The 27,256-nt window shown below is 43.4% G+C and overlaps 2 protein-coding genes across 2 annotated transcripts; one reads left to right on the forward strand and one right to left on the reverse strand.

Moving 5' to 3' along the window:
- Positions 1-797: 797 nt before the first annotated feature.
- mrasa (muscle RAS oncogene homolog a) lies at positions 798-16,848 on the forward strand. Its single transcript, XM_084478080.1, has 6 exons — positions 798-914; positions 8,411-8,716; positions 9,138-9,291; positions 10,452-10,551; positions 11,186-11,265; positions 13,435-16,848. Exons 2-6 carry the CDS (start codon positions 8,524-8,526, stop codon positions 13,532-13,534), a joined length of 627 nt encoding a protein of 208 aa, XP_084334206.1. The 5' UTR covers positions 798-914; positions 8,411-8,523; the 3' UTR covers positions 13,535-16,848.
- Positions 15,182-26,773, reverse strand: LOC311358753 (lactase/phlorizin hydrolase-like; the record flags this gene model as incomplete). Its single annotated transcript, XM_084478878.1, has 15 exons — positions 15,182-15,301; positions 17,433-17,575; positions 18,019-18,261; positions 18,371-18,594; positions 19,506-19,637; positions 19,756-19,862; positions 20,087-20,289; positions 20,509-20,707; positions 20,791-21,081; positions 21,432-21,697; positions 21,804-23,351; positions 23,430-24,078; positions 24,155-24,754; positions 25,646-25,716; positions 26,266-26,773. The coding sequence occupies 15 exons, from the start codon at positions 26,771-26,773 to the stop codon at positions 15,182-15,184; spliced, it is 5,304 nt and encodes a 1,767-aa protein (XP_084335004.1).
- Between the last annotated feature and the right edge of the window lie 483 nt (positions 26,774-27,256).

Raw genomic sequence — 27,256 nt, forward strand, 5'->3', positions numbered from 1 at the left:
GATCTCTATCTACTGTTATGTTTTCTAATGCCATAGGCCTAATCATATATTGCGTGTTGAACAATTTTTCAGATATTAGCATAGTAGTTTTGACATTTTTAGTGATCCTTACATGAAATTGGCTATATTCTGCAACTGGTGAAGACAACTTCTTTATAGCTTTGTTGTTTATATATATATATATATACATACAATAAAATCACCTGTTGATGCTTCTTCTACCATTTATGTTTAGAGAAAGGTTACACAAATTATTGGGGCATTTATACACATCATATTTAGGGAAGACACAGTTCGTGGGTTACCTCCAGAATTCTGGGACTGGGAAATGTTGTTTTGAAAAAGCAAATAAATTTACCATTGTGGAGTCCTATTTTCACTTGTGATATAATTACTACTTATTTGCTCATATAAATAACGATAGTAACGATACGATGGGCATATGTGATACTTTCAAAATTACTAGAATCTGTCGCCATCCAGATGTGTGCAGATGAAGAAGGAGCCTTCTGGTCCGTTTTCCTTTAAACGACAGACGGAGCAAACCATTCGTGAAAAAGAGGTTTACGTAAATGGTTCGACTCATGTCTACAGTTATTCACACAAAAAGCCCAATTTTAACCAAAAGAAAAATGCATAATCGTTATAATAGATAAATTCATTTAGGAAATGCCTCCCCATAAGGTATTAATATGCCCTTGGAATATTCATAAGAAGCTGATGTCCCCCCTTTCGGGAGGTTCTATTTATAGTATCAGCTGTTGCAATATAAAGATTTGCTACACAACGTATTGTTTCTCGGATGTGTGGAGCTGTAGTCCAAGGGCGGCAGTGGATTCACGACCTCAGACCAAGATGTGGACTATGTCAACGTGAAACCGTGTTTCGTGCACACGACAAGGATATTCACATCGGTAAGTTGTCTTTTTTTTTTTTTTTTTTTTACTGAGAAGCGGGGAGTCATCTACCAACACGGACAGTGAAGAAAACCCCTAATCCGACTGCTCACACTAAAACAACTCTATCCTAACCCAATAACGCGGTTTTGTCGCGGGTTTTGGTTGACATTCATCTCCTGACAGCGTGGACGACACATAGCCCTCAAAAGCCCCGTGTTTCATTCAACATTGCGGACGTCAATTTTCCATATGCGGAAACTGCTTATTGCTGCAAACTTCGGCCAGAGATGAAGCAACCTAGAGCCCGTTATTCAGGGGCGGTAACTCGCTCTCTTTCCTCCGGTAGTCGAGAGAAAACCACGGGCCTGCCTCGGCGTATCCAAGACCCTCATCTTACATACGCTGATTGCCTTCTTCCAATGTGTATTTTCGATTGTCACCTTCATTTTGTATCCTAAAATATATGATATTGATTTTACCGTGCTGTTCCTTAGGCCTGACGCATATGCCTGACACCAATGTGTTAGCGAGAAGATGAGAGGTTTGCGTTCGTGACCGTCGAAAAGAGCCGAGGTTCTATACATCACATGGAGTATGAGATCATTTATAGGCACCAGGCAGCCAGTCTGCACACACACACACACACACACACACACACACACACACACACACACACACACACACACACACACACACACACACACACACACACACACACACACACACACACACTCGGGCATAATCATCACTATAAATAGCCAAGTGAAATCACCACGGAATCTGACTATTGTAAAATAAGAGGAATAAAATCCACTGCATCGTCTTTTATTCGACATTCTAAGAGTGTCAAGTCATATTCAGAGTGATGCTGTCGATCAGTTGGATCGACAGGTATGCAGGTAGGCCTATTCTATACGTCAATATCTCTGTCAATTGGTTTGGGATACCCATGCTGTCATTATGTTTTATCTCAATGCTTTTCTTTGTGGGATAGAGAAAGTAGGATTTTGTATTCATTAATCGGGCCAATATTACAATATTCCATATCCTACAATGCAAGGCTCTTAGAAGTTGTAGTTGCCGTTGTAGTTTAGTTCATGTATTTCGATTTCCTAAGCACATAATCCTCACCCTTTGACAAACTAAATATGACTTTAGGTGACATTGAAATTTTTAGCTTTGATAACATCACTAAGATATAACAGGGCTCTTCAGATAATGCCTTTAGGATATCAAGTTCATCAAGTCAATAGATTTTCAGTTGAGTAGGCCGTAAAATGTAACCTATAAAATAAAGCTGGAGATTCCCCCCAGTGGGAGATTGAGCACACCATTTCTAGTGTAGTCTAGCTCCAATAAGTAACAAGAAATCAACAAAAACACGATCTGCTATGACCATACACAGAGCGACTTGGGTCGGCCTGGTAGTCTGTCAGATCCATGGGCAGGGAAGCCCAAGCATTGTTGATTGTTGCTAGGATACGCAAAGATGTGATGGACTGAGATGAGCTGGCATCGCGTGATCCCTTATACCGTCGACTGCTGAAAATCAGATAGTCGGTCTCCAACACACACACACACACACACACACACACACACACACACACAGGACTGCTGTCCTTTGTGTCTAAACCCAGAACCTTTCGGCTGGGAGTCGAACATGCCACCAAACTGGACTACTACAATTATTGGATTATTTGGACGCTTGCGAAAGCCAAGAGACACATTTGACTACCATATTAAACATGTATACACCCTTTAACAGTGCCTGTGTTCAGATATAATGTGACTGGGAGGTTAACTTAAAGGATTGCCAGGTTTGCCAAGACCCAAGTTTTATTGACTGTCATTGTCGAGATGTCAACCAGCCATCGTTGTTGTTATAGGTGAACAGGGCAGTTGGTGAGCCATTGACATCTATTCTCCTCCTAACAAGTGTTTAGCAGCTCCCATAGCTGTATTCTTGTTTTGTCCGACACAAGTAAGCGGATACAAACTGCCCTGGCCTGGTAGTTTACTTCAATAGTGCCCACAAACGCTCAAAGCCACACATTTTGATACTGTGTTTACACGTTCCACTTCACATGCTCATGGACTTTGAGACTCAGAGACTGAGAGGTGCGCAGCTAGAATGATAAAGGTCCTGGTCATGATCCCGGTGTTGAATTTTGCATCAAGCTGTGGATTTTGTATTGCTTCGACCTTCCTGTTTCAATGGACCAGCTCAGTTGGGGAAAAAGTTAAGTTTGGGTTCAGTTGACAGTCTCGTTACATATGCTTAAAGGTGCTTTCCAATCAGAAAAAAATTATTGGAAAATAAATGTTGCTCTGCACTCAGAATTCAGGATTATCGCACTGCCTAAAACATTATCTTTGCTCAAAATTCTAACTACATGCTTCAGTCTGTGAGCATGCACTGTGGCATTTAAACACAAAATGTAACATTTGGGATTAGTTTGTTTGTGAGCACTATTGGAGAAAACAACCTATCCATGGAGGTTTGTATGTGCTTACTTGTGTTGGCAAAACAAATGCTATAGGAGCTGCCTAACTCGTTTGGAATAAAATGGACCTCAAATCCTTTAACCTAGCCTGTACGTCATAGTGAGCTTGTGCTTTGTATAAAGGAGATTCTTGATCTATTTATAGTCAATTTTCCCTGCACAAAGATAAGATTTTTATCAAGCTTGTCATAGTAGGCTAACAAGTGACATGTTATTCTAATGTTACTCTCGTCGCATGCCAGCCTAAGAAGAAAAAAAGAAAACATATATTTGATCAGTATACTGTACTGTACTGTACTGCTGATTGAAAGTAATGGACTATAATGCCAATCAAAGAATTACAATATAAATATTTAGTAAGTTAAATAATGTTTCGTACCATTCAATGGACCAGAAAACTATCATGCATGCTCAGCCATGGCTGTCCATCCCTGAAGGAAAGAGGATACTTTGGCAGATGTTGACCTGTGAGGAAGGATTAGCGTGTGTATGGCGTGGAAAAGGTCACACACATACACGAACACAAGCCAACTGAAGCCACGCTACAGCCTCTACCGCAGGCCACAGATTGAAGGTTGTTCATTTTCCATTCAACAGGTACTACACATGGGAATAATCAATTCATTGCCATTATTAGTGTAAAATAGTCAATAGAAATGACTAAATATGACACAAAGTAGCCGCTGAGCCATTGCAAAATGTCATTTTCTAGATTAGATCTCTGATAGGTCCCTTTAGCAATCCAAGTACGTTTGGTTTTGAGTCATACGTGAAAAGAGGCAGAATTTCTGCTATCATCTCAAGGCAGTTTACCCAAGACACCAAATTAATTCAATAGACTACTTAAGCCTGAATTTATCATATTTTTTTACAAGGTAGACTGCGGACAACGTGGTTTGAACCCAGACACTTTCTGCAGTAACTCAAACTAAAACCCTAATGTTACTGTCCTGCCCCATCTGTCATCTAGCAATGCAAAAAATATTATTTTCATTTTGTTATAGACTTTCAACTAATGTCAATTAAAACAAAGCTGTAGCTTTTTGCTAAGCACTAAAATATTCCTAGCTTTTAGTTAAATGCTAAAAAGCAAGGACAGATGATTGTTTCTGTCATCCATTCAGGGGGTGGTCCTAAAGGAAAAGGACCTCTCTTCCCTGAGAACCACATTGCCAACCCTCCAGCTTAAGATCTAACTCTGGGAAAACTCAAAGGTTTTTCTCCTGACAGCTGCATGAAGACCTGTTACATAACAAACCCAGTTCTCTGTGTGTGCAACACATTGTTTGAATGATAGATGGCTGTTGATGCAGGCATTGTGCGGTACAGGCCAGGGTGTGAACCATGTCCTCACTTTGTTCCTGCTGGGCCAACACACGCGGTCCCCACTTTGTTCCCATGTGAACAGGGAAGCCAAGGGAACCTTTCCCAGGGAAGGAGCCTGAGATGTTTCCATGGTGACGCTGTCTATGTCATGTTCAGAGGGTGGAGCTTAGGACCAGGCAGAGCTAAGCGTACTGTTTCCGTAGTTTGAGATCACCGCTCAGCCGACGAATCAACCACAGCTAGCAGCCAATCGCAAGCAATGTACAACTCCTTGAATCACACACACACCTACCTAAACCCTTCGTCTTACACACACTGACCCATGCACACAGTGACGTGCGCAAAAATGTTCCACCGCACTTAAATCGACCTTCTTGTTTTCACATTTCACACTATATTTATTAATATTATTTTTTTAAGGTTGTCATTTAAAGGCTTGCCACTCTTATAAACAACAGTTTGGTTTAGTTATTGACTTGCCCCAGAGTGGACACACAATAAAAACCTTTTTCTTATAGTCCAATGTACCGACTAGATTGGTTGGCCAACTGGCTCAGCTGTTAGAATGTACTCAAGAGCTCTGACTCTCTGACTAGGATGGCGTTTCCTGGTTGGCTGTTGTGGACCGGCTTGCTAGCTGGCTGGCTGATGTATTGCCTTGTTGACAGTTTGACTGATATGCTTGCTTTGACTGGCTGATATGCCTACTGACTGACTGGTATGCTGGTTTAAGTGGCTGGTTGGCTTGATGACTGACTGGAATTCTGGTTTGATTGGCTGGTTAGCAGGCTGACGTACTGGTATGCTGGTTTGACTGGCTGGTTTGCTTGTTGACTGACTGGTATGCTGGTTTGATTGGCTAATTGGCTTGCTGATTGACTGGTATGCTGGTTTGACTGGCTGGTCGGCTTGTTGACTGACCGGTATGCTTGTTTGACATGCTAATTGGCTTGCTGACTGACTGCTATGCTGGTTTGACTGACTGGTTGGTTTGCAGTGGAAGAAAGGAAGCATATTCCTTCCCTCCATTGTTGCGGGCAGGAAGGGGTGGACTGCTGCCAGCTGACAGCTGTTTCCTGCTGGGTGACAGAGGGCCCGGGGGGGTGGGGGGTGGGGGGGGGGGGCGCTGGTGGATGGGGGGCCGCTAATGTGTGTTGTCTTGAGTCGAGTGCTTGCACTGCTCTCCACAATTCCTGCACATGGAAACGCTGGATATCATGTACAGTGCTGTCGTCCAAATAGCCAATCTTCAGGACGGTCACGCACATAAAACATTCATTAACATTGATGGCCATGTTGTATTTCTCATGAGAAATATTTATTTAATGCCAATGTAAACATTTCTTTTTTTATCCAAGCACTTAGTACTCTGTTGGTCTGGGAAAAAACGTCTGGTACTTATTCAGACACTTGTCTTTTAATTGCATGTGGCAGCATGGCCCATGATGTTTCTCTGCTTTCTGTGGTTATGCTCCGTGAGGGAGACTAGACCGCGTGGAGGCCTTACCCTGGTTCCCATCGTAGAGAAGTAACATGAAGGAGGGAGCGTCGTCTGCTCAGCCTCTGTTTCACTGCGAAATGGCTGAGCCGAGAGAAGAGCCTTCCCAGTCCCGAGCCAGCCCAAGAACACCTTCAATAGCCCCAGGTTAATGGAGGGCAGGTAGTTGTGAGGGCCATGGCGTCTAGCGGGGCTTCTGAAACAATCGAGATTCATCTACGGGGTGTTTGAGTGTAAGATCAAGAAAGACCCTGGAAAGGGATAGCGAGTCACGGTGAGAGCAGCAGTATATTAAATTGGATTAAGAATAGTGTGTATTCAACATGAGTAGATGCAGCACCAGTTACAACTCCAGATAGATTAGTTGCAAAGGCTGTGTTAAGAAGGTGAAGAAAACGCTAGAGGGGTTATAAAAATAATATCTGTTCTTCACAATTTTCTTTGGGTGTACCATCCTTTCCTAAAAAAGGGGGGGGGGTGTATGGCTGGAATATGGAATCTGATTACCCTTACACATGTAAATGCTTTATCCAATTTCCTGCCATAGCGGATAGCTCAGTGTAACCAGGTTTGGTGTTTGCGCTTCATGTGACAGCAGGCGGTATAGTGGCCCACACACCTCTACTTGCATTGTCTGGTTACCATGGTCAGACAAACAAACTCTTTCTCACTTTTCAGTAGGACTAGAACACAGAAATGCATGGAGTACCTTGTGTCAAAGTAAGAGGGGGGCACGATAGTCTAAGGCTACTTTGAACTCATGCACTGTGATCAATGAGCAATGACCCTACCTGTGTAATGGGCTGTATCGCAATTCACTGTTTCTCAATTCAATTCAGAAAAAGCACCAGAGAACATTAAAAAAATAGCCGCAGACGATATCATGTAAGCATGTTTCCAAGAAATGCTAATATACTTGAAAATCCTGATGTGATTTCAATCAGATTTAAAATTGTGTTGAAGTCTGATTGGAATCAGGAAGTCTGATCAGTGGTATTCTTAAATCCCCAGTGAACCGACCCACAGTGGTCACTTCCAGGTGGCAACAGTAGTAAACACATCAGGATGGCACGTAGCGTTGAGGTCTGAGGATATGACCAGCGTCACACTACTTAAAGTGTAGGATTTATTGCCATCTCCCCTCACCCTCACAATCATGTCTTTGTATTTGGTTTCATAGTGTTATAGCTAAGTAAGATAGATTAGGACCAGCCCAGGCACTAGGTCCTGTTTGGTTTCCACCACAGGGTGAAAGGTAACTCTGCATTAGCATGTTTTACTTTGTTGTAATTATTCATGTACTACCATTACCTGGTAGGTAATGGTAGGTATGTATGTATGTATGTATGTATGTATGACATACGTACGTACGTATGTATGTATTTATGTATGTATGTATGTATGTATGTCAGATAGGGCTTGGCGATTAATCGAATTTTGATCGCGATTTCGATTTCAGAGTGAAACGATCACCAAACTAATATAAACGAGTCGAAACAAATTTTATTTTTAAATATATATTTTTTTTCATATATTTTCAATATTGCCCAAAATAATCGTGATTATGATTTTTTCCATAATCAAGCAGCCCTAATGTCAGATGTATATATGTATGTATGTATATATGTATGTCAGATGTATGTATGTATGTGTGTGTATGTCAGATGTATGTATGTGTGTGTATAATATAATAAATGTTGGGGACAGAGGACCAGTCCTGCATAATGTTTGTCTGCAGGAGTCTAGAAGCCATCTCTTTTGCGGTCACACCTCCAGCATGACCTTATGTGACCATGGCAGGACGCTGGCCTCTTTCTATCAGTTCTTGGGTGTAATCTGTTTCCTGCTGTCTCGGCCACCACTTTAATCCACCTCTCTTTCGTCGGTCCGGTCTCCATGGTGACCAATAAGCAGAAGCCGATACAACAGCTTTAACACTTCTCCTTTTTCTCTCTCTCCCTTTTTCTGTTTCTTGCTCGCTTTTCCTTTGTCCACCTCTCTTGCTGTCCCCTTTTCTTCTTCTTCTCCATTGCTCTTTATGTTCATCTCTCTCTCTCTCTCTCTCTCTCTCTCTCTCTCTCTCTCTCTCTCTCTCTCTCTCTCTCTCTCTCTCTCTCTCTCTCTCTCTCTCTCTCTCTCTCTCTCTCTCTCTCTCTCTCTCTCTCTCTCTCTTCTTGTTGCAGGTTTTTGTGTTCGACCAGCCACCTACTACTAGCCTACTTCCCCACCTCATTCTCATTTCGTATCCGCCTTGGTGGTGGTGGTGGTGGTGGTGGTGGTGGTAGTGGTGGTAACCATGGCAACCAGCGCGGTGCCTAGCGACAACCTTCCGACGTACAAGCTGGTGGTGGTCGGGGATGGGGGCGTGGGGAAGAGCGCTCTCACCATCCAGTTCTTCCAGAAGATCTTTGTGCCGGACTATGACCCCACCATAGAGGACTCCTATCTTAAACACACAGAGATAGATGGCCAGTGGGCCATACTGGACGGTAGGTACATTGTGCATTGTATGTACATTGTGTGTGCTAGTGTGCGTATTTTAAAGAAAAAAAAAAACACCAAACCTCGACGGGAACGTTAACCTCTGTAAAAGTGTGAGTGTCGGCTAGGTTACAGAGAGGTGAGGTTTGAATGATGGCTCAATTGTTTTGCGCCACTAATCTGTAACGGATGAATGGTTAATACATGTTTGGAATTAGGCTAACCCTTACGTTTCAAGAGAAAGCAAAAAGTGTGTGTGTGTGTGTGTGTGTGTGTGTGTGTGTGTGTGTGTGTGTGTGTGTGTGTGTGTGTGTGTGTGTGTGTGTGTGTGTGTGTGTGTGTGTGTGTGTGTGTGTGTGTGTGTGTGTGTGTGTGTGTGTGTGTGTGTGTGCGCGTGTGCGTGTGCGTGTGTGTGTGTGTCCGTCCCAGTGCTGGACACGGCGGGTCAGGAAGAATTCAGCGCCATGCGTGAGCAGTACATGAGGACCGGCGACGGGTTCCTCATCGTGTTCTCGGTGACGGACAAGGCCAGCTTTGAGCACGTCGACCGCTTCCACCAGCTCATTCTACGGGTAAAAGACAGGTAAGACCTAACGGTTGAGCCTTTTCTGTGTGTAAACACACTCCTCCTCCACGCCTTGAGAGGACCTTGAACGCGTCTTTGTTCGTGACCCTCAAATTCCTCACCCGGACCTTAGTGTCTTTTAACACACCTGCTATCAGAAACAGAGCGGCATTTTTGGACTTTTAGCAGGAATCAACCTTATTGGAGATAAGCCACTTCCTCCATTGAATTCCTGTCCATAAATGCCAGAGCTTTATTGTGTATCCCAGGGATGCTGAGCTTCACATACCTACTCGAAATACCACACGTAGAATCAACGTCTCCCTTCAGACGTCCTCCCTTATGGTCATTGGTGCAGCTGTACCGCAGTGAGCACGGGGGAACCAAACCAGTCTAGTGTGTTTATACCACGCAGACACACCTCAAACCAGCGTAGAAATGGACCTCTCCTAAGTGTCCCTTCTTAAGGGACTTACTCCTTTAAGGTTTAGTGCTTTAAAGACAGTCTGTAAAGCACTTTGAAATGTTCTAATATCTTAGTCCACAACATGTGCGAGGCAGTGATGAGGCAGACAACGCTGTTGTTTGTGGCCAACCTACCGTGCTATCCGGTTGACCCGTTCCCGTAGGCTGATCGATCCATCATACATCTCACGTGGGATGTGATCTATCCATCATACCTCTATGATGACAAATGATGACTAATCGACTTCACACCTGGGGCTGAAATGGAGGAATTTTAATAAGAAGGTTCATGCTTTTAGCCACGGGGGATCATGTTCATATAATATGAGCCATAATACCGATGCAGTCATGCCTGCCACAACCCACCAAGCCGTCCTCGAAACAGCATATACTACTTTCTTCTGTTAGGTCACGAAGCAGGAGCACAAGGCAACAGTGACTTCACATTAATGAGCAGATAGGCGGTAAAGGCGTCTTAGCTCCAGGATGGTCTGTTAGGCTGCTGTGAACATCGGAAATCAAACCCAGTACCGTTCTGGCCGGGGCGTCAATACACCCCGACCGCAACACCATCCGTCCCGTTATATCCTCCAGCTGATGGATCTAAAAGTGAACTGCAGGAACGCGCCTGTGGGGGAACTGTGGTGGTGAAAGCCTGCAGAGTCAGCCGTCTGGGAGCCGTTTGTTTATGTGTGTAATGTGTTGTGTTTTAGGGAGGCGTTCCCCATGGTGCTGGTGGCCAACAAAGTGGACCTGGTACATCTGAGGAAGATCACCAGCGAGCAGGGCCAGGAGATGGCTGCCAAACACAATGTAGCTATTTACACTCTGCGCGTGCGTGCGTGCATGTGTGCGTGCGTGCGTGCGTGCGTGCGTGCGTGCGTGCGTGTGTGCGTGCGTGTGTGTGTGTGTGTGTGCTGGTGTGTGTGTGTGTGTGTGTGTGTGAACGAGGAGCGTGAGTATGGTTTCTGGACACAAAGTATTTTGGGTGTGAGGCTGAGGGGGAGTGAGGGAACGAGAGAGGGTGTGTGAGGGAGAGACTCAGTTCTGCTGAGTTTGCATTCTCTCTGTGGTGGTTAGTGAGTTTGGTCCAGAAGGACAGCAGAACACAAAGAAAACGACAGCCCACATGCCCTCCTCCCCCACCAGGACCTCTCCCCCCCCCCCCCCCCCACCCGCCGGACCAGACACACACCCAGAACGCAAACCCAACAAACAACGCCCCTCTGTTTGAATACAACTGTTTTATTAGCGTACCACCCTTGCTTTTTTGTTTCTACTAAAAGGTGGTTCCTGTTGACCGATCGGACAATTATTTTTCTTTGGACCGAAAACCAAAGAATCTTCAAACCTCAGTTTTTAACCTACTCCTGGCAGACATGAACGCTACTCCGTTTTTGAAACGTAGCTGAAACCTGGCTATTGTGTTTTTTGTTTGTCTTTCCAGATTACCTACATTGAAACTAGTGCCAAGGATCCTCCTCTCAACGTCGACAAGGCCTTTCATGAGTTGGTACGCGTCATCAGGTAATGCTTCTCCTGCGCCCTGATTAATGGACGTCACGTGTCCTGTCTAGCTCAACCGGCAGAACGTTTCAACAACACTGCCCGGGTTTAGGGGTTCAATTTCCTCTGAATGATGCTAAGAGTGTATGCGTGCATGTTGTTGTAAGACTCCAAACCCAATTGCCGCCATATTCTTGGGGCTGTTGGCTCTTCTGTGTGAAATATAGATTTCAGTGAGTAAGGGAGGTCTTCAAAACATCCCAAAGAATGATGTATTATATTCTAAGCGCCGTATTCGGTCCACATTCTGGGATTGGGGCCCGTAGTGCACCAGCTCAAGTCAAGAATGCCTCGGAACAAGAGGCCCCTGTGTCTTTCTCCTTGTCCTCTGCACATATCTGGCCAGGAATAGAGTTTGGACTATGAAAGAGTGTTGGACGTGAAGCGAAGAAAGGGCCAGGAGGGGGGGGGGCGGCGTCAGGGCAGTGAAAGTGTTCTCAGGAAGGAACTCGACGCGACGAGGAGTGAAAAATTCCCCAGAGTTATTTCCTGTCTTAACAGACGTGTAATTTAAGGAGAATTTGGTTTCTGCTGATGTTCCCGATGTGGTCACGTCCTGTCTGAGAGCCCACTGCTGCCACTCAGAGGATCAAACAGGCCGGTGATGTCATCCGGTTGATTGAGATGTACCGTGCGTGTAAGTGAGGCGAGGATACCGCAGAAATCCCCCCCTGACCACTTGCATTGTGTTTTTCCAATCATTTCATCACCACTTTTACATTCCAAACCCTTGAACCCACTGTGGAAAAAACCCCAACGTACTCACTCTTTCCCAAAAAGATACGTCATAGGAAAAGAGGCGATAAGTGAGGCTACACTGCCCTCTAGTGATCAAACTTAATATACTTTGTTTCATGTGCACCCAGTGGTATCGCTGATCCAGCCCTTTTCATACGGAAAGTCTTGCTCACAGATTTCGATTAACCGTGTCATAAACCGACCTACTTGTCAGGAAGCCGTCTTTTGATTGACACGCAGGCATGACCAACCAACGGTCGGTACGCCAGGAACGGTACCACCAGCAAACAGGAAACTCTTGTCTTCAGCTTCTGACAGAAGCTGCACGGTTTAACTCTAACCTCAGGAGGTTAGGATGAGTTCAGGACGGATCGAATGGGGACATAGTGCAAATGAGGGAGATGCTTTGGTGAAGGGAGATTCAGTGAATTCAGATACACAGCATTAAGGAGCAGGTAGATGACAGGTGTGTTGGTCCAGGAGGCCTACAGGTGGGACCTGGATAATCAAACACGGTACTAGCTCGGAGTCGTCAGCTCTAGTTCATATCCTTGTGTTGTTTCTGGTTGCACATCCCAATGTTTCATTGTTGTTGGGTTGTTGATGTTCCGCATAGCCTTTCCCAAACTTAGGGTTGCGACCCAAAAAGGGTCCCCAATTGGCAGAGTAGAATGCACAACAATGCTCTGTGAATTCATGTTCCTGATTAAAATAGAAGAGCGTTACTACACCTCCATTTGAGGTTGCTAAGCGACGTCAACATCTTTGGCAGACTATTTCTCTGCTGATCAACACTACGAATGGTAATTGTAAAGAAAAAACACATCGTGTGAAGTCATTTTTTCGCTTTGGCTGGTAACCGTGTAATAAGCGGGAAAATGTATACAACGTCACCGGTCATTACCAGAAAATAAGCCCTGAAGGGGTGTTCTATACATTATCCCTTGCATAAATTACTTTACTCTAATAATAACTACAATCAACCACATCAAATCAACAAACCTCATGCATTCATTTAAAAGTGTTATGTACATATTATACATTTTATACATTTATTATACATACTCTTGTACTATTGTTATTATAAGAGGGACTATTGCTTTGATTTTGTTTCTGTTCCGTGTCCTTCATATACTTGAAGCACTCCCCACTACCATTTGCTCAAGGTCATAGGGCAAGTCCGTAATAAGGTGGTGAGAAACATCACATCACACTCAGCACATTGCTGTGATTATAAATTCACGGTTTGTTGTGTTCTTTATCAGTAGGTTATAAATGTAGATGTTATGGCAATTCATGATGCATATTTTTTGTCAATTTGGGCCCCGGAGAGACAACTAGTTTCGGAAAGGTTGGGGAACCCCTGTTCTAACGTGTTGTTCCCCATCGCAGACAACAGGTCCCGGAGCGGAGCCTGAAGAACAAGAAGAAGATGAAGTGGAGAGGAGAACGCTCCACAGGCTCTCACCGCTTCCACTGCGTCATATTGTGACTGCCCTCCTCCTCTGCATTGTCTATTAACTCACAGACACACACAGAAACGCTCACACTCACTCACACACACACACGCATCCACACGCTCACACACACACACACACACCCGCAAGCATATCTTTGGATGTCAGGGAGTACTGTAACCCCTAGCGGTCACCGACTACTGGAGCACAAGAGGAGGAGGAGGAGGAGGAGGAGGAGGGGACCTTAGAAGATGGACAGACTGGCGGACAGACAGAGGGATGCCAGGAAGACCCCGTTTGAAATGTCCCAGTGACCCCTGAGGAGCAGATCCTCCTGAGACACGGCGAACTGCTCTCCCTCCTCCTCAGTCCGTGGTTCATGAAGAGGCCTCAGGAGGAAGCTTCATGAAGACGCTACTCTGTGACTTTGAACCCCCGTGGATCTCCACGCAGCGCCGTACTCCGTGCTCGCGTCAAGCCGCTGCGATGGGATTGGACCGCGGCGCACGCGGGGAGCACCTGGACAATGGCGGCGAGAACTAGACAGTGGTGAAACTGTTTCACCAACCTGTTCTATCTATCTATCTATCTATCTATCTATCTATTGATCTATCTATATCTATCTGTTTATCTGTCCCCCTTTTTTCTCCCTTTCTTTCCTCCTACTCCCTCTCTCCTTAGCTCTTACTCTTCCCCTCTCTCTCTTTCTCTCCGCTGCGCCCCCCCTGGTGCCCAAACGGACGAAGGTCAGAGGAGCACCGCTCAAGGCAAGGAGGTGTTCCGGAAGGACAGACGGACAGATGTGGAGACCCGTTCATGTTTTTCTTTTTTTTTTTTTTCTTCTATGAATCGATGGAAGTTAATGTTTTGTGCTGATGTCGATGGGGTCATCGCCCGTGAGTCCTGTGAGTTTAAACTGTACATTGTGTATTTTTTTGTGATGCTCTGTTCAGTGGTGCTGGAAGGTCCAAACAGAAGAGACGGCGGAAGGAAATCAGGAAACATAGGAGAGAGGGAGAGAGATCAATGGTATGTATGTAATGGAGGTGTTCTCTGAATGCGTCAGGAGAAGTTGCTTTCATGTAGCCATCGGTCAGTGAAGAGTGAGTTTGAGGGTCGGTCAAATCGGAGGCGTGAAAGTTAACAGTGGAAAAAAAAATAAGCAACCATGTGGCCATGTTTACATAGACATCTATAATAGTATTATTTTCTATCATAGTCTTTACGAATCCTTGCAGTTTCTACATCGTGCACTAAAACCAGTAGTGCGGTCTCACATGCACTACTGACTGATACGGCAGTGTGCGCATCGACCGTAGGATTACATAAATTTTTAGGTTAAAAAAAAAAAGACAGCAGTTTGAATGAAGACCCTATTATAGTTGCCGTTATAAACACGTGAGATTTACGGATACATTGAAAACCATTTTCATGAGAAGGGCCAGGAGAACTTGGCTGAAGAAGCAGTTTTGCACCGGCCACAAACCAAAAGATGTGATTTAAGTTACTTCAGGGCTGTAGGGGAAATGTCACCGCCTGTACATTAGGTTCAAGGGAGGACAGCTGTAACGTTAAAAGCTTTTTACCTTGGGTTAAAAGTTGAAGCACGGCTAATACAGCCTCCTCACATACCGTGCAGGACGGTCCTGGAACACATTCCAAGATTTGGACATTAGCCATGGTCAGTTCTCGCCCAGTGTTGCAGGTTGTGGGTTTCGGAATGTGCCAAGGTGAGAATGGAAATACGCCATGTTAACGATGACCCGCAGTAGGGCTGAGATGGGGTTGAAGTGGACCACCAACTGAAGCAACAAGACATTCAAAATGTTCCAGAACGCAAGTTTAGAAGGTGGACGTGAACAATTTAATAACCTATGAAATGGCATGTACTGTTATCGCACTAGAATAAGTTTTGAGGGCCTTTCGGGTCTCGATGAAAACGGTCTCTCGAAGGATGGAAACTTTTTTGCACTTTTAATAGAATTTCAAATTTTCCTCATAGTTCGTGGCTTTCCTTTCAGATCGGTAAGACGAAGAGAAAGCCACGGTGGAATTTGAATGTCAAAAAATAACACGCAAATAGAGTTGTAGCCCTATCTGCCTGTGTGTGCCTGTTGGTCAGGAAGAGTGAGTATGAGAGTGTTGAGACTATATCTGATTCAATGGGTTCATAAATATATATACATTATATATATGTTTTGGAACCGGTGAAGACTGAATTCAACAGCTTTTGAATTACTGCAAAGGAAATGAAAGGACATCTGCAGTAAATGTCAACATAAGAGAGACACACACAGGATGAATAAATATTATAAAAGGGACTTTTTTGACAGTCTGTCTTGTTCATAGAATGGACATGAGTGTACTGTTTGACTATGGAGCAACAGACTGTGGGCTGGGGGGAGGGGGAGGGCGGGGCTGTGTTTAAAGACAATGTTATTGTATATGTTTGATACTTTTTGTATTATTGATATGATCTTGCAGTGTTTTTTTAAAACAACTGAATAATTTATTACTGTCAATTTTACCTCAGTGTGTCCCAGACCTGGACAAAAGAATATTTGAAAAAAGAAAAGACTGGAGTGTTGAATTTTCAGCAGTGTTGATTCAAGGAAAGCTGGGTGCCCAGTAAGGCACGCGGCCCTCACCCTTGGGCCCACCGCAGAACAGGAGTTGTATTATTCTGTAATGAACCCGTGGCCCAGGGTGCAGACACTTGCTTTGGATTGAAATAAAAGGAACGATTCTTGAAATATTGAGAAGCTTTTAATGACATCTTTGGGTCTTGGTTTAAATTACTTTTTACTAACAAAGTTGAAATGCAAGCACACCTGGGTCAGCGCTAAGACAATACCGGACAGAGGATGACAGCCATTCGAAGCCTAAGGAATGTTTTGTATCTAATCCTAGTTCAGTAGCGTTGTGTTGTATTTTGGTCCCATTCGGCACAGTTGACATATTAAGGATCACTGCACCATGTGCAGTCAGCAAATTGTTGGTTTAAAAATAATAATACATTTTAAACTTGGCTTGAACAAAAAAAGAACACACCATATTTATCTTGCATTTCATTTTTACCAAAGCAAATTCCCCCAAATGAATGAATGCACTTCAATATCAAGAGCGGAACAAGCCTGCATGCAAGCTGAATCAACGAAACTGGATTCTCACCTGCTTAGAGAAACAAATATATCAACACATGGACCATGTTGACCGTTTAATTAATTGTATTCGAATTTAACTTTTTGCGATACTGAAATGTGAATACTGAACTGTGTATTTATGGCCAGGTGTGTCTGGCTGTGTCATTCTGCAGAGCTAGAGGAGGCACAAACAACTCAACTATGGCCTTTTATAGCCTCAGGGGTCCTTTCTCTTTCAATAAAGAATACATTACATACAGTTGTAGTTTCATGTGGATGAATGTAGTACTTATTTTATTCAGGTTTCCCTTGAAAATAAACATTAGTATGGAGGTTACTCTATTAATTAGTTAAACTAAACATTAATTTGGTTAAGAAACTCCTAATAGGGCTCCATAAACGTTATATATATATATATATATATATATATATATATATATATATATATATAGACTGTGGATGTGCCACGACACAAGTTATCTATTGCTCCAGACATCCCTATTGTTCTTAAATCAACACAATTTCAAGAGTTGGCTCAGTGATTTTTGGTTGAAAGCTTTATTGTATATATTTTTGAAAAATATGATGAATACAATGATTACATGAGACACAATAAGAAACTTTAGCCATATATTTTAAATTATGTTTCTGCAATCATTGCAGAAACGTAAACAATGGAAGCAGTTATTGTTTATAGGGTGTAGTATAGTAGTAAAGTCAATTGTAAGTTTTAGACCTTAGTATTTTAAAGGTGTAATGAAGGACGCTCTAACTGTTTTCTGGACTTCACAAGACAGAAGGAGACAGAGACAGCCCCTAGCATGGCGAAGATGAGCAGACTGAATGTAGCATATAGTCCAGTCTCGGCGTCGCTGGGGGAGAGGTCCATGCCCAGGAAGCTGACTGAGTAGACCAGCAGAGGAGGTACGGTTGCTATGGGGAGGAAGATGGTTTGTGCTTGAATGAATACAAATTCAGTTACTGTCAATCATTGACATCATTGATACACATTTGTATTCATATATAATGTGGGACAGACAAACGGCTGTGTATACTATTTATTTTTGGGTTGCGCTAGAAACATGTACATGTACATGCTCGTTAGGGTAATAGAGGTTAGTATGAGACTTAGTACGGTAATTGGGTTGGTTGAGTACTAACCTTTTTAGCGTTATGATAAGATATTATTATTATTACTGAGGAAGAGCCAAAGATTTGTTTGGTTCAAACAGAAGAACATTTTCATTTTATTCAAACAAATTAAAATCAAATTATCAATCTAAATGTCAGCCGACGACTTGTTTAATAACAACTAGGAAGACACTTGTGAGTACTAGTTTAGCTAGTTGAATAGGAAAGACCTATGGTTCATTTACCTTCGGGTCCGACTTCTGGTTTTAAACATTCATGCGGTCCAGAGGCGGGGTCAGGGAAGCCGTTACAGGAGATGATGGAGGAGTAGTAGGCAACGGAGCTTTTAGCAACACGCGCGAGGTTGGGGTCAGAGTGATTGACATAGAACAGGCCAAATCTTTCCGAGAACCCTGTTGCCCACTCTAGATTGTCCATCAGGGACCAAGCTGTGTAGCCCCGGATATCGATGCCATCAAGCAGGCGAGCTGTAACGAGAAATCAATTATTAGGGGGAAAATGACACCTGGCAGAGCTGTCGGTTTGAATAGGTGTGCTTTGTTGTCTGTGTGTGGGCTGTGCACTGAAGGGACACACCTTTCAGAAGCTGGTTGATGTATTTCTCATAGTAGTAGCTCCTGTGGGCGTCGTTCAGATCAACCTCTCCTCTTTCTGACATGCCATTCTCTGTGACTATGATGGGTGGATTACCATATTCTTCCCTAATGAAGTTAAGGATCCTCCGGAATCCAAACGGGGATACCTTCAGCCACGATGAGCCCGAGTCCAGCCAGGCACGGTCGGCGATGGTCCCAGCCCCCCTTGGTAACATTGTCTTTATTTAGTCTTTGGGTGTTACTGTGGTTTTATCTTGGTTCTAAACACTAGCTTGGTGGACCTAGCCAGTGTTTGGATGCAAGATGGCTGCTACGTGAATAAGGCCCATTGAGGTTAAAGTCGCAGTGTGTAACATTGAGCCCCACCTGTGTGGGTGGGAGGGGTTTGGGGCGTGTCAATAGTTAAATGAGACACGCCCCCGCTGCATGATACTCTTGTTAACAAAGAGAGAGGTTCAGGCTGGCCAGATTTTTGTTTGTACAATATATCAGCTATAGGATGTGATTTTATTGACAACATTCTTGAAATCACTATTGATCAGCATTGACCCCAGATATGCCCGGGTCATTTTAAGCTACGAGCTAGTTGAAATGTTACGTAATGCACCTTTAAACCTGCACTATGTAACCTTTCTACTGCAAATATTCCGCCTTTAAGAAATATCTGCACAAGAAAGCTGAACAGGAATAAAATGTGCCCAACAGTCCGAGAGTCAGTTATTGATGGAGAGACTTGTCTCCAAAATCTCAGATGACTGTAAATTTATTTAAAAGGATATAGCTATAAGTTTAGTTACATCTCAAGCCAATAGAGGCTGCTAATTGGAAAACATACACACTGGTAGTGCTTGTTTAACTCTACCATACTATAAAGCTTCCATGATAACCCTGAATTGAATAACCTTAACAGTAATCAAGTTCTTGTTTAAACAGTCCAAAACACAGTAAAGGAATTATCAAACCAAAAATGTAATGATGATTGAGAAGACATTAACATGGAGGTTATTACAATATCAGTGATACAACTAATGTGCTACATTGTGCTGTGCTGTGCTGTTTTCAGTTTTCTGCTGTGGTTATTACCCTGCTAGTGTGGGGGAATCCTTCGGCCTTACCTGTCGGCATCGTAGTGCTGCAGGCCACCATAGTCAACGGGAAACGCCAGGACAGTGGTGTAGTGGTTAAAACCAAAGTAGTCATGGGTTCCCTTCGTCCTCTTGATCTCCTCAGGAGTGAACTCTGGTAATCTTAAAGAATACACCAAGTTAGGCCATCGATTTGGTATCATAGAAGACCAACATTGGGACTTTATGACATCTGTTGACTACTTCCAAAAAAAACAAGTTCTCTACTTTCAGGTCTTACCTAGACTTGGAAAGGCCAGCGGCTAAGCTTCTGTCACGGATAATCGTCTTCATCACATTGCTGTAGTCACCATTGAATATAGGATGGGCGAACCAGCCGATGTAGAACTGCACCAAAAGGAAGTATAGTTAGGTATAGAGTGTAGGTTATCACAAAGAAACCCGATAGACTGTGACAACTGTCCCCGGAACAAATAAAACACTCAACAACAACAGGTTATTTTTAATATATTTTTGACCTAATGTTTGAACACAGCTCTCCGTTCAACCATGTCAGTACTGACATGAAGGCTGTCATCGTTGTTTCTGAGTGGTTGTCTGTATGTGGCTACCTGCACCACCCGCCGGGCAGCATCAACGTCCTCCTGCTTGTATGGGTTTCTGGGTTCAGACCAGTCAGAGTTGATGGTGATGGAGATGAGGCCTCCCTGCTCGGCGCGGTACTTGTCGTTGTAGAGGTGCCAGGCTTCAGCGTGGGCCTTGATCAGGTTGTGACCCACCAGGTAGGGCAGGGTGCCCGGTCGGAAGCTGATCCCTGTGTAGGATTTTCAAATCAACTACAATTGATTCCCGTAAAAAATCAACCATGAGAGCTTATCAAGATGGAGACAGAAAAGGATCCAAATAAGTGATTTTAGAAAAAGAAAATAACATTTCATATTTGTACTCCTACTCATCCTACCAATCCTACTCATGATTTGATCGAATGAGTGATCTGTAAAAGATAGAGCTTGAATAAATGTCCTTGATATACCTGGTGCAGCTGCTCCATACCCATGGCCGACCATTGCTATATTGTAGGGCTCATTGATGGTGATCCAATATTTGACTTTGGGGCCAAGGCGGCTGAACATGATGTCTGCATAGTCCCTGAATCGGTCGATGATAGTTGGATTCTCCCAGCCCCCGTCGTTCTGGAGAGCTTGTGGTAGATCCCAATGGTACAAGGTTATCTAAATAAAACAAGATGGATCACCATGTTAGGGTTTTCAACAGACCCCCTATGTACATGATGTAGAACCATAGGTTCACTTACATGTGGTTGAATGTTAGCAGCCAGCAATGCATCCACTAGTCTGTGATAGTAGTTGAGACCGGCCTCGTTGATGTGTTTGTTGGTGCCGTCGGGGAGCACTCTGGTCCAGGAAATGGAGAAACGATAGTGGGTCACCTTCAGTTCCCTCAGCATAGCCACATCTTCCTCTACCTTGTTGTAGCTGTCACAAGCTATGTCCCCCGTGTCGTCGTTGAACACTCTGAGTGGGGTGTGGGAGAACTTGTCCCATATGCTGAGGCCTTTCCCGTCAGCTCTCCAGCCTCCCTCAATCTGGCAGGAGGGAAGGAGAACGTAACCAACTCTTTAGTATATTCATTATTTGCTGATTTAGAAATACTTTTGGAAATAATTATAAATAAATAAAAAAAATATATATATAATATATATATGCTTGAGCTGCTGCCCCCGCGACCCGACCCCGGATAAGCGGACGACGATGAGGATGAGGAAAAAATATATAAATAAAATAATTTTGGAAGGGATGAAACCGTCGGGATGAAATTTTGCAGTCAAACATCAGCACACACCATTGAACAAAAATTTAGATAGATATAGATAGAATTTATTTATTTAAGCCTCCATGAAGATGCATGAAGATGTATGACATTGTAATCATTCACCTGGTATGATGCTGTTGCTGTACTCCAGATGAAATCTTTGGGGAAATGTCCATAAAGTGTTTTCTCATCATCTGGTAGTGGGAAGCCGTTGTCCTTTATGATTTGAAAGTAGTAGTGAGCTGAGAGCTTTGGTGTCCTTGGACGGTTTGGTTTCATGAAGTCCACATGATGGAGTCCAAATCCCACTTTGTACCCATTGAGCCACTCAAAGGAATCCATTAGAGATGTTATGTATCCTCTGACCTTCACACCGTCCAAATTATGTGCTGTTGAAAAACATCATATTGGCCAGATATATATTAAGCTTTGTCTCAACAATTATTTGTAAAATTTCTTCAGATAATAAGATGGTATAACTGAATAGAGAATTACCTTTCAGAACCTCATCAATGTATGTTTTGTAGTAGAATACCCTGCCTGTATCATCAACTGTGGTCTTGGTGTCAGTAGCTACTCCATTGTCTGTAATGTAAATCTCTGGGTCTCCATACTCCTCCTTGATCCAGATAAGGAGTCTTCTGAGTCCCCATGCAACAGCTCTCTGTTTACTGATCGCAGTGCTTGGGGAATCACTGTCCTCTTCCTCAACTATATCTCTATCAAATTCATAGGAGGGAGGACTGAGCCTAGCTGTGGCATGGCGCACGATCTTGGTAGTGTAGTGGTTTATACTGAAGACATCCGCAGTGCCCCTGATGTAAGCCTTCTCTTCCTCAGTGAAGGAAGGAAGTCTGGACACTGAAAGACCTTGAAGTTCACTCTTGTTTCCAACTTGCCATTTCATTGCGTCAGGGTAATCACCGTTTTTGAAAATAGGGTGTGCAAACCAGCCAAGTTGGAACTGGAGAGCACGATCTGCAGCCATCACTTCCCGTGGGACCAAGACATCTTTGGGTTCAATCCAATCAGCATTCAGGGCTATAGATACCAGACCACCCTGGGATTTTCGATACTTGTCATCATATGTGTGATAGGCTTTAGCGTGCGCTTTAAGAAGGTTGTGAGCAACTCTGTATGGTGCATCCCCTGGATTTTTAACATTTGGTGGGACCTGCCCAAGTCCATATCCTGACCATGCAATTGTATGAGGCTGGTTGAAGGTCATCCAGAACTTCACTCTGTCTCCAAATGTGGCAAAGCAGAAGTCACAGAAGTCATTGAAGGTTTCAATCATACTAGCATTGTCCCAACCATTCTGCAAAGCTTGGGGGAGGTCCCAGTGGTAGATTGTTACCATGGGTGTGATGTTGTGTGCTACAAGGCCATTGATGAGTCTGTTGTAGTAGTCTACACCATTTTGGTTCAAAGAGGCACGGTGTCCATTGGGAAAAATCCTGGACCAGGATAGAGAGAATCTGTAGGACTTCACCTTAAGAGCCCTGAGCATGTAGAGGTCTTCTTCCAGTCTGTGATAACTGTCACAGGCTACATTTCCATTAGGATTACCTGGAATATTTCCTGGTTTCTGGGAGAATGTGTCCCAAACACTGGGTCCCTTCCCATCAGCATTCCAGCCACCTTCAATCTGATAGGCGGAGGATCCTACTCCCCAGTGGAATCCTTGGGAGAAGGTTCCGTAATGGTAGAGTTTGCGCTGGAATATGGTTTGGCTTGAGAAATTCCTCCATACAACCCTAGCTTCGGATGGGACTTTAGATGCGGGCAGAGGAGATAACTTAAGGCTGTCATATTTTTTCAAGGCAATTGTCTTAAAGCGTTGTCTTGCTGAACTAAAGCCATTGTTCTCAATAAGTTTGGAGTAAAAATAGGCAGACTGCTTTGGTGTCCTGGGTCTGTCTGGCAGGTCAAAGTTGACATGGTGAAGTCCAAAACGCTCACTGTAGCCTTGTGGTCCCTCAAAGCCATCCATGAGAGACTGAACGGTAAAGCGCTGTACATTCACCCTATCAATATGGATAGCTGTTAGAAAAAAACATGATTAGCAAGTGTAATAACAACACAACTTTAGAATCTCCATTACATTTTTCAGCAACATACCTTTCAAAGCCTCATTGACATAACTCTGAATATAATTAATTCGACTGGTGTCACTGAGTGTGTCCCCACTGTACTCAGTAGGCATTCCATTTCCAGTAATGTAGATAGGCACCTTGCTGACATCTAGGTACTCAGTTGAGATGAAGTTTAACAGTCTCCTAAGGCCCCATGGTGCAGAGAAGATCCAGTCAGATGCTGTAGAGGACCATGAGGGATCGACATGGGCCTGAAAGTCACCAACCCCCTGAGGGCCAGACGTGCAGCCACCAACACTGTTGTTGACTAAACGGGAGGTATAGTGGTTCAAGCCAAAGAAGTCGGCTGTACCATTGATCCTCCGACTCTCATCTGCAGTGAAGACTGGGAGTCTGGCAGGTTCAGAGAGGGGACAAGCTTTTCTCTTCTGTTCAATCTGAGCTTTGAGCAGTGCAGGGTAATCCCCATCCACAAATATGGGGTGGGCAAACCAGCCTAGCATAAACTGCAGGTAGCGTTCTGCAGCTGCTACGTCTTCAGGTCTGGAGGGATCCAAAGGCTCTGCCCAGTCAGAGTTCAGGGCGATGCCCACCTTTCCACCCTGTGTCTTCCTGTATTTATCGTTGTAGACATGCCAAGCCTCAGCATGGGACTTCAGCATGTTGTGAGTGGCCTACAAACACATACAATGGTTATAGAACAGCACAAGATTCAGAAAACATGTTTTCAAAAGTAATAACCATTCTTACCTGGTAGGAAGCAACCACGTAGTCCTTAATTCCAGGGGGATGCTCACCAGTTCCATAACCAGCATGGCTCACCACCCAGGGGCTACTGAAAGTGTTCCAAACCTTAACTCTGTCTCCAAACCTGGAGAAGCAGAAGTCTGCATACGCCCTGAAGGCTTCCACGATGGAAGCGTTGGTCCATCCACCACAGTCCTGGAGGGCCTGTGGCAGGTCCCCGGGGTGGAGGGTGGCAACAGGCTGAATGCCAGATTCAATCAGAGCATTGATCAGCTTTTCATAGTAAAGAGCTCCTTTCTCAGAATGGCTCCCCTGGTGGCCATGAGGGAACAGACGGGCCCACGAGATGGAAAACTGGTAGGTGTTGACATGGAGACCGCGAAGGAGGTAGAGGTCATAGTCAATCTTGTGGTAGCTGTCACAAGCCAGATCTGCAGTCTGATTTTCAAACACTTTGTTTTCATGTCCAAAACGATCCCAAATGGTCTCTCCTTTCCCTTCTTCTGACCAGCCCCCTTCTACCTTGAAGGACTCACTGGAGATGGCCCACTGGAAGCCATCAGGGAAGGTTTCACGCCAGAGATGATCTCGGTTTGATGTGATCTGGTCACCAAACCTATCCCACACATTCTGATAACTGGTTGGTATTCCTGGGTAGTATAGCACTCTACTACAAAGAAAAAAGATACATCAATTTTAGAGATTTTATGTTTTGCAAATACTTTGACATGCATTGGGTTCTACATTTCAACACTGTTACAAGTTACCTTTTTTGCATGTTATCCGTTTTAAGTATTCTGAACATCTCCTCCATGTCAAATCCCATGATAATCAGGTCATTTCTTTTTAGAACTTTAATACATTCAAAAGTTATTACACGAGATGGGATTTATATATTAAAAGAGTGCATTGTTAAATTATATTTTATAACCAGACACGATCATGTTAACCCCACATAGAAAGGCTTCATGTTAAGCACTAATAACAAATTTTTTATACAATGATGACAATACAATGATTAAGAAAGCAGTTTTTTTTTTTACATTTATTAAAAAAATTAATTCACCAACTACACCAACATAACATTATAATGTTTACCTTTTAATAGGTGGCCAAGGGGCTGTAGTTTATCGAAAGAACAGCCCAGAACAGTCATGTTGTATATCAGTAAAGGTGTCTTCCCAATGGTATGCTTTGAAATAGAATAGTTATTAATCAAATTTAGAATAGAGGACAATATTACCATCTTGAAAAAAGAGAAAAGGGATAAGAAAAGTTATTTCCACACTAGCAGAGTAGAAATGTAAACATATTACCTGTATTGTGCTCAACTCCTTGTAAAGGTTTGTTTGAGAGGTACAGTCATATTCTAAGTGTAGTGACAAGAAATCAGTCTGTTTGGAAATTTGACACAAAGTAAATTTGATTATTTAGCATAATCCGAATAATAAATATATATATAAATTAGCCAGAGCTATACAGGCTACATCTTACCATTGTGGGCATTTTGAACTCTGAGATTATATTTGCAGCACTTGTTCCAAATCCAACTGATAAACGTCTCACTGTGAACAGTGAGACATTAAATACCAAGATCCTCATCACAATACAATAAAAATTAAACACTCTTTGTCTATGCCTGATTAAGAGGTTGCATTTTGCCATCCTTGAGATGTATTAGTGTGCAATAAACGTAATGTAAGCAAATCAGAAACATCTAACTTATAATAAAAAAATTTACCCAATTTAGCAATGATCCTATTCTTATTGTAATTGTATTAAGCTGATTTTTCCAATCACAAACCCAGATTGATACATTTTAAGCTGATTCACATGTATTATTGTTCGGAATATCAAATATCAATATCAAACTTTTTTTTCACCAGACAAATTTTGTCTGAATTCAATTAATTTTGAAAATCAACTAATTATAATAGACTATGAACATATCATAAAAGTAGCCACAAGATACCAAAATGTTTCCTACAATAAACCACCCACTCTACTGTGTCCCACTTAATATTTAACAATCCACTTTGTACAATCAATGTTTTGGATTCCCTGAGGCACAAATATGATTTCCTACGCACACAAAAAACCCATTATGCACTTACCTTTCCCAGGAAACAATTCATAGTAACGGTTGTAGGCACTGGCGTGAGCATGGAGTGCATTCTGGAGTTCCACACTCTTCAGCTCACCCAGGCTGCTCAGTGTCACCCAGGACTGCACCAGCTCTCCAAACTCCAGGAAGGCAAACTCTGCATACTGTTGAAACATCTGCCCCAGCTGAGGGCTCTCCCAGCCCCCGTACCTCCTTCTCAGCTCTTCTGGTACAGTAGAACCATGAAGGATAACCAGAGGCTGGAGACCTACCTCCAGCAGCTGGTTCAACAAGGCCTTGTAGCACCTGACTACAGCTGGCTGGGGCTGGCTTGGGAGTCCTGTGGGCAGGAGCTGATACCAGGACAGGGGCACCTTGAAGTGGGTTACCCCCTTACCTTGGAGGTACTCAAAGTAGCTTCGTGATCCGTATGGTGGAGACTCTGTAGTGCAGTGGAAGGCACTGTTCACCCCATCCTTTTCTGATTGCTGGTTTATTAAAGGACCAGCCAGTAGCATGATGTCCTCGAGCACATTTTGCTCTAGCACATGTGTCTGGTAGCCATTGAGAAACAGTGACAGAAGCCACAGGTACATGGAAACAACCCAAAGCATGTACCTCATCCTGGCTATAGGACAGTCTTTCTGATACGACTCTCCTGCAACAAAGTCATTAATGGGAACAGTATAGCAAACAAAGTCATGGTGCTAAAGCATCTGTTTATTGGTGTATAGAAGTTATCCTATCAGATAGACTCTGGACTTTGTGTCAACTGATAATCTTCAATCTCTTTTTGCAACTTTATTAACTCTTATCTCGAGACCATTGAGGCAGCATTGACAGTGGTGACTGTTGTAAAATAAAGTCATTGCAATTAAATGCCTCTAATGTGCTGTTTTAAATGGATTAACAATTAGCAGGTAAAATAGAGAACGAATAAGATCTATACAAATAACATCAGCCATCTCATTTGGCTTAGCAATACAGTTTCACAAATAGTT

This window comes from Micromesistius poutassou, assembly GCF_964030765.1.
Source record: "Micromesistius poutassou genome assembly, chromosome: 14".
Lineage (NCBI taxonomy): Eukaryota > Metazoa > Chordata > Actinopteri > Gadiformes > Gadidae > Micromesistius > Micromesistius poutassou.

Coding starts and splice junctions, on each gene's coding strand:
- mrasa (XM_084478080.1), top strand. CDS start 8,524: ATGGCAACCAGCGCGGTGCCTAGCGACAACCTTCCGACGTACAAGCTG. Junction 10,552..11,185: donor AGATGGCTGCCAAACACAAT/GTAGCTATTTAC, acceptor TTGTCTTTCCAG/ATTACCTACATTGAAACTAG. Junction 11,266..13,434: donor GAGTTGGTACGCGTCATCAG/GTAATGCTTCTC, acceptor TCCCCATCGCAG/ACAACAGGTCCCGGAGCGGA.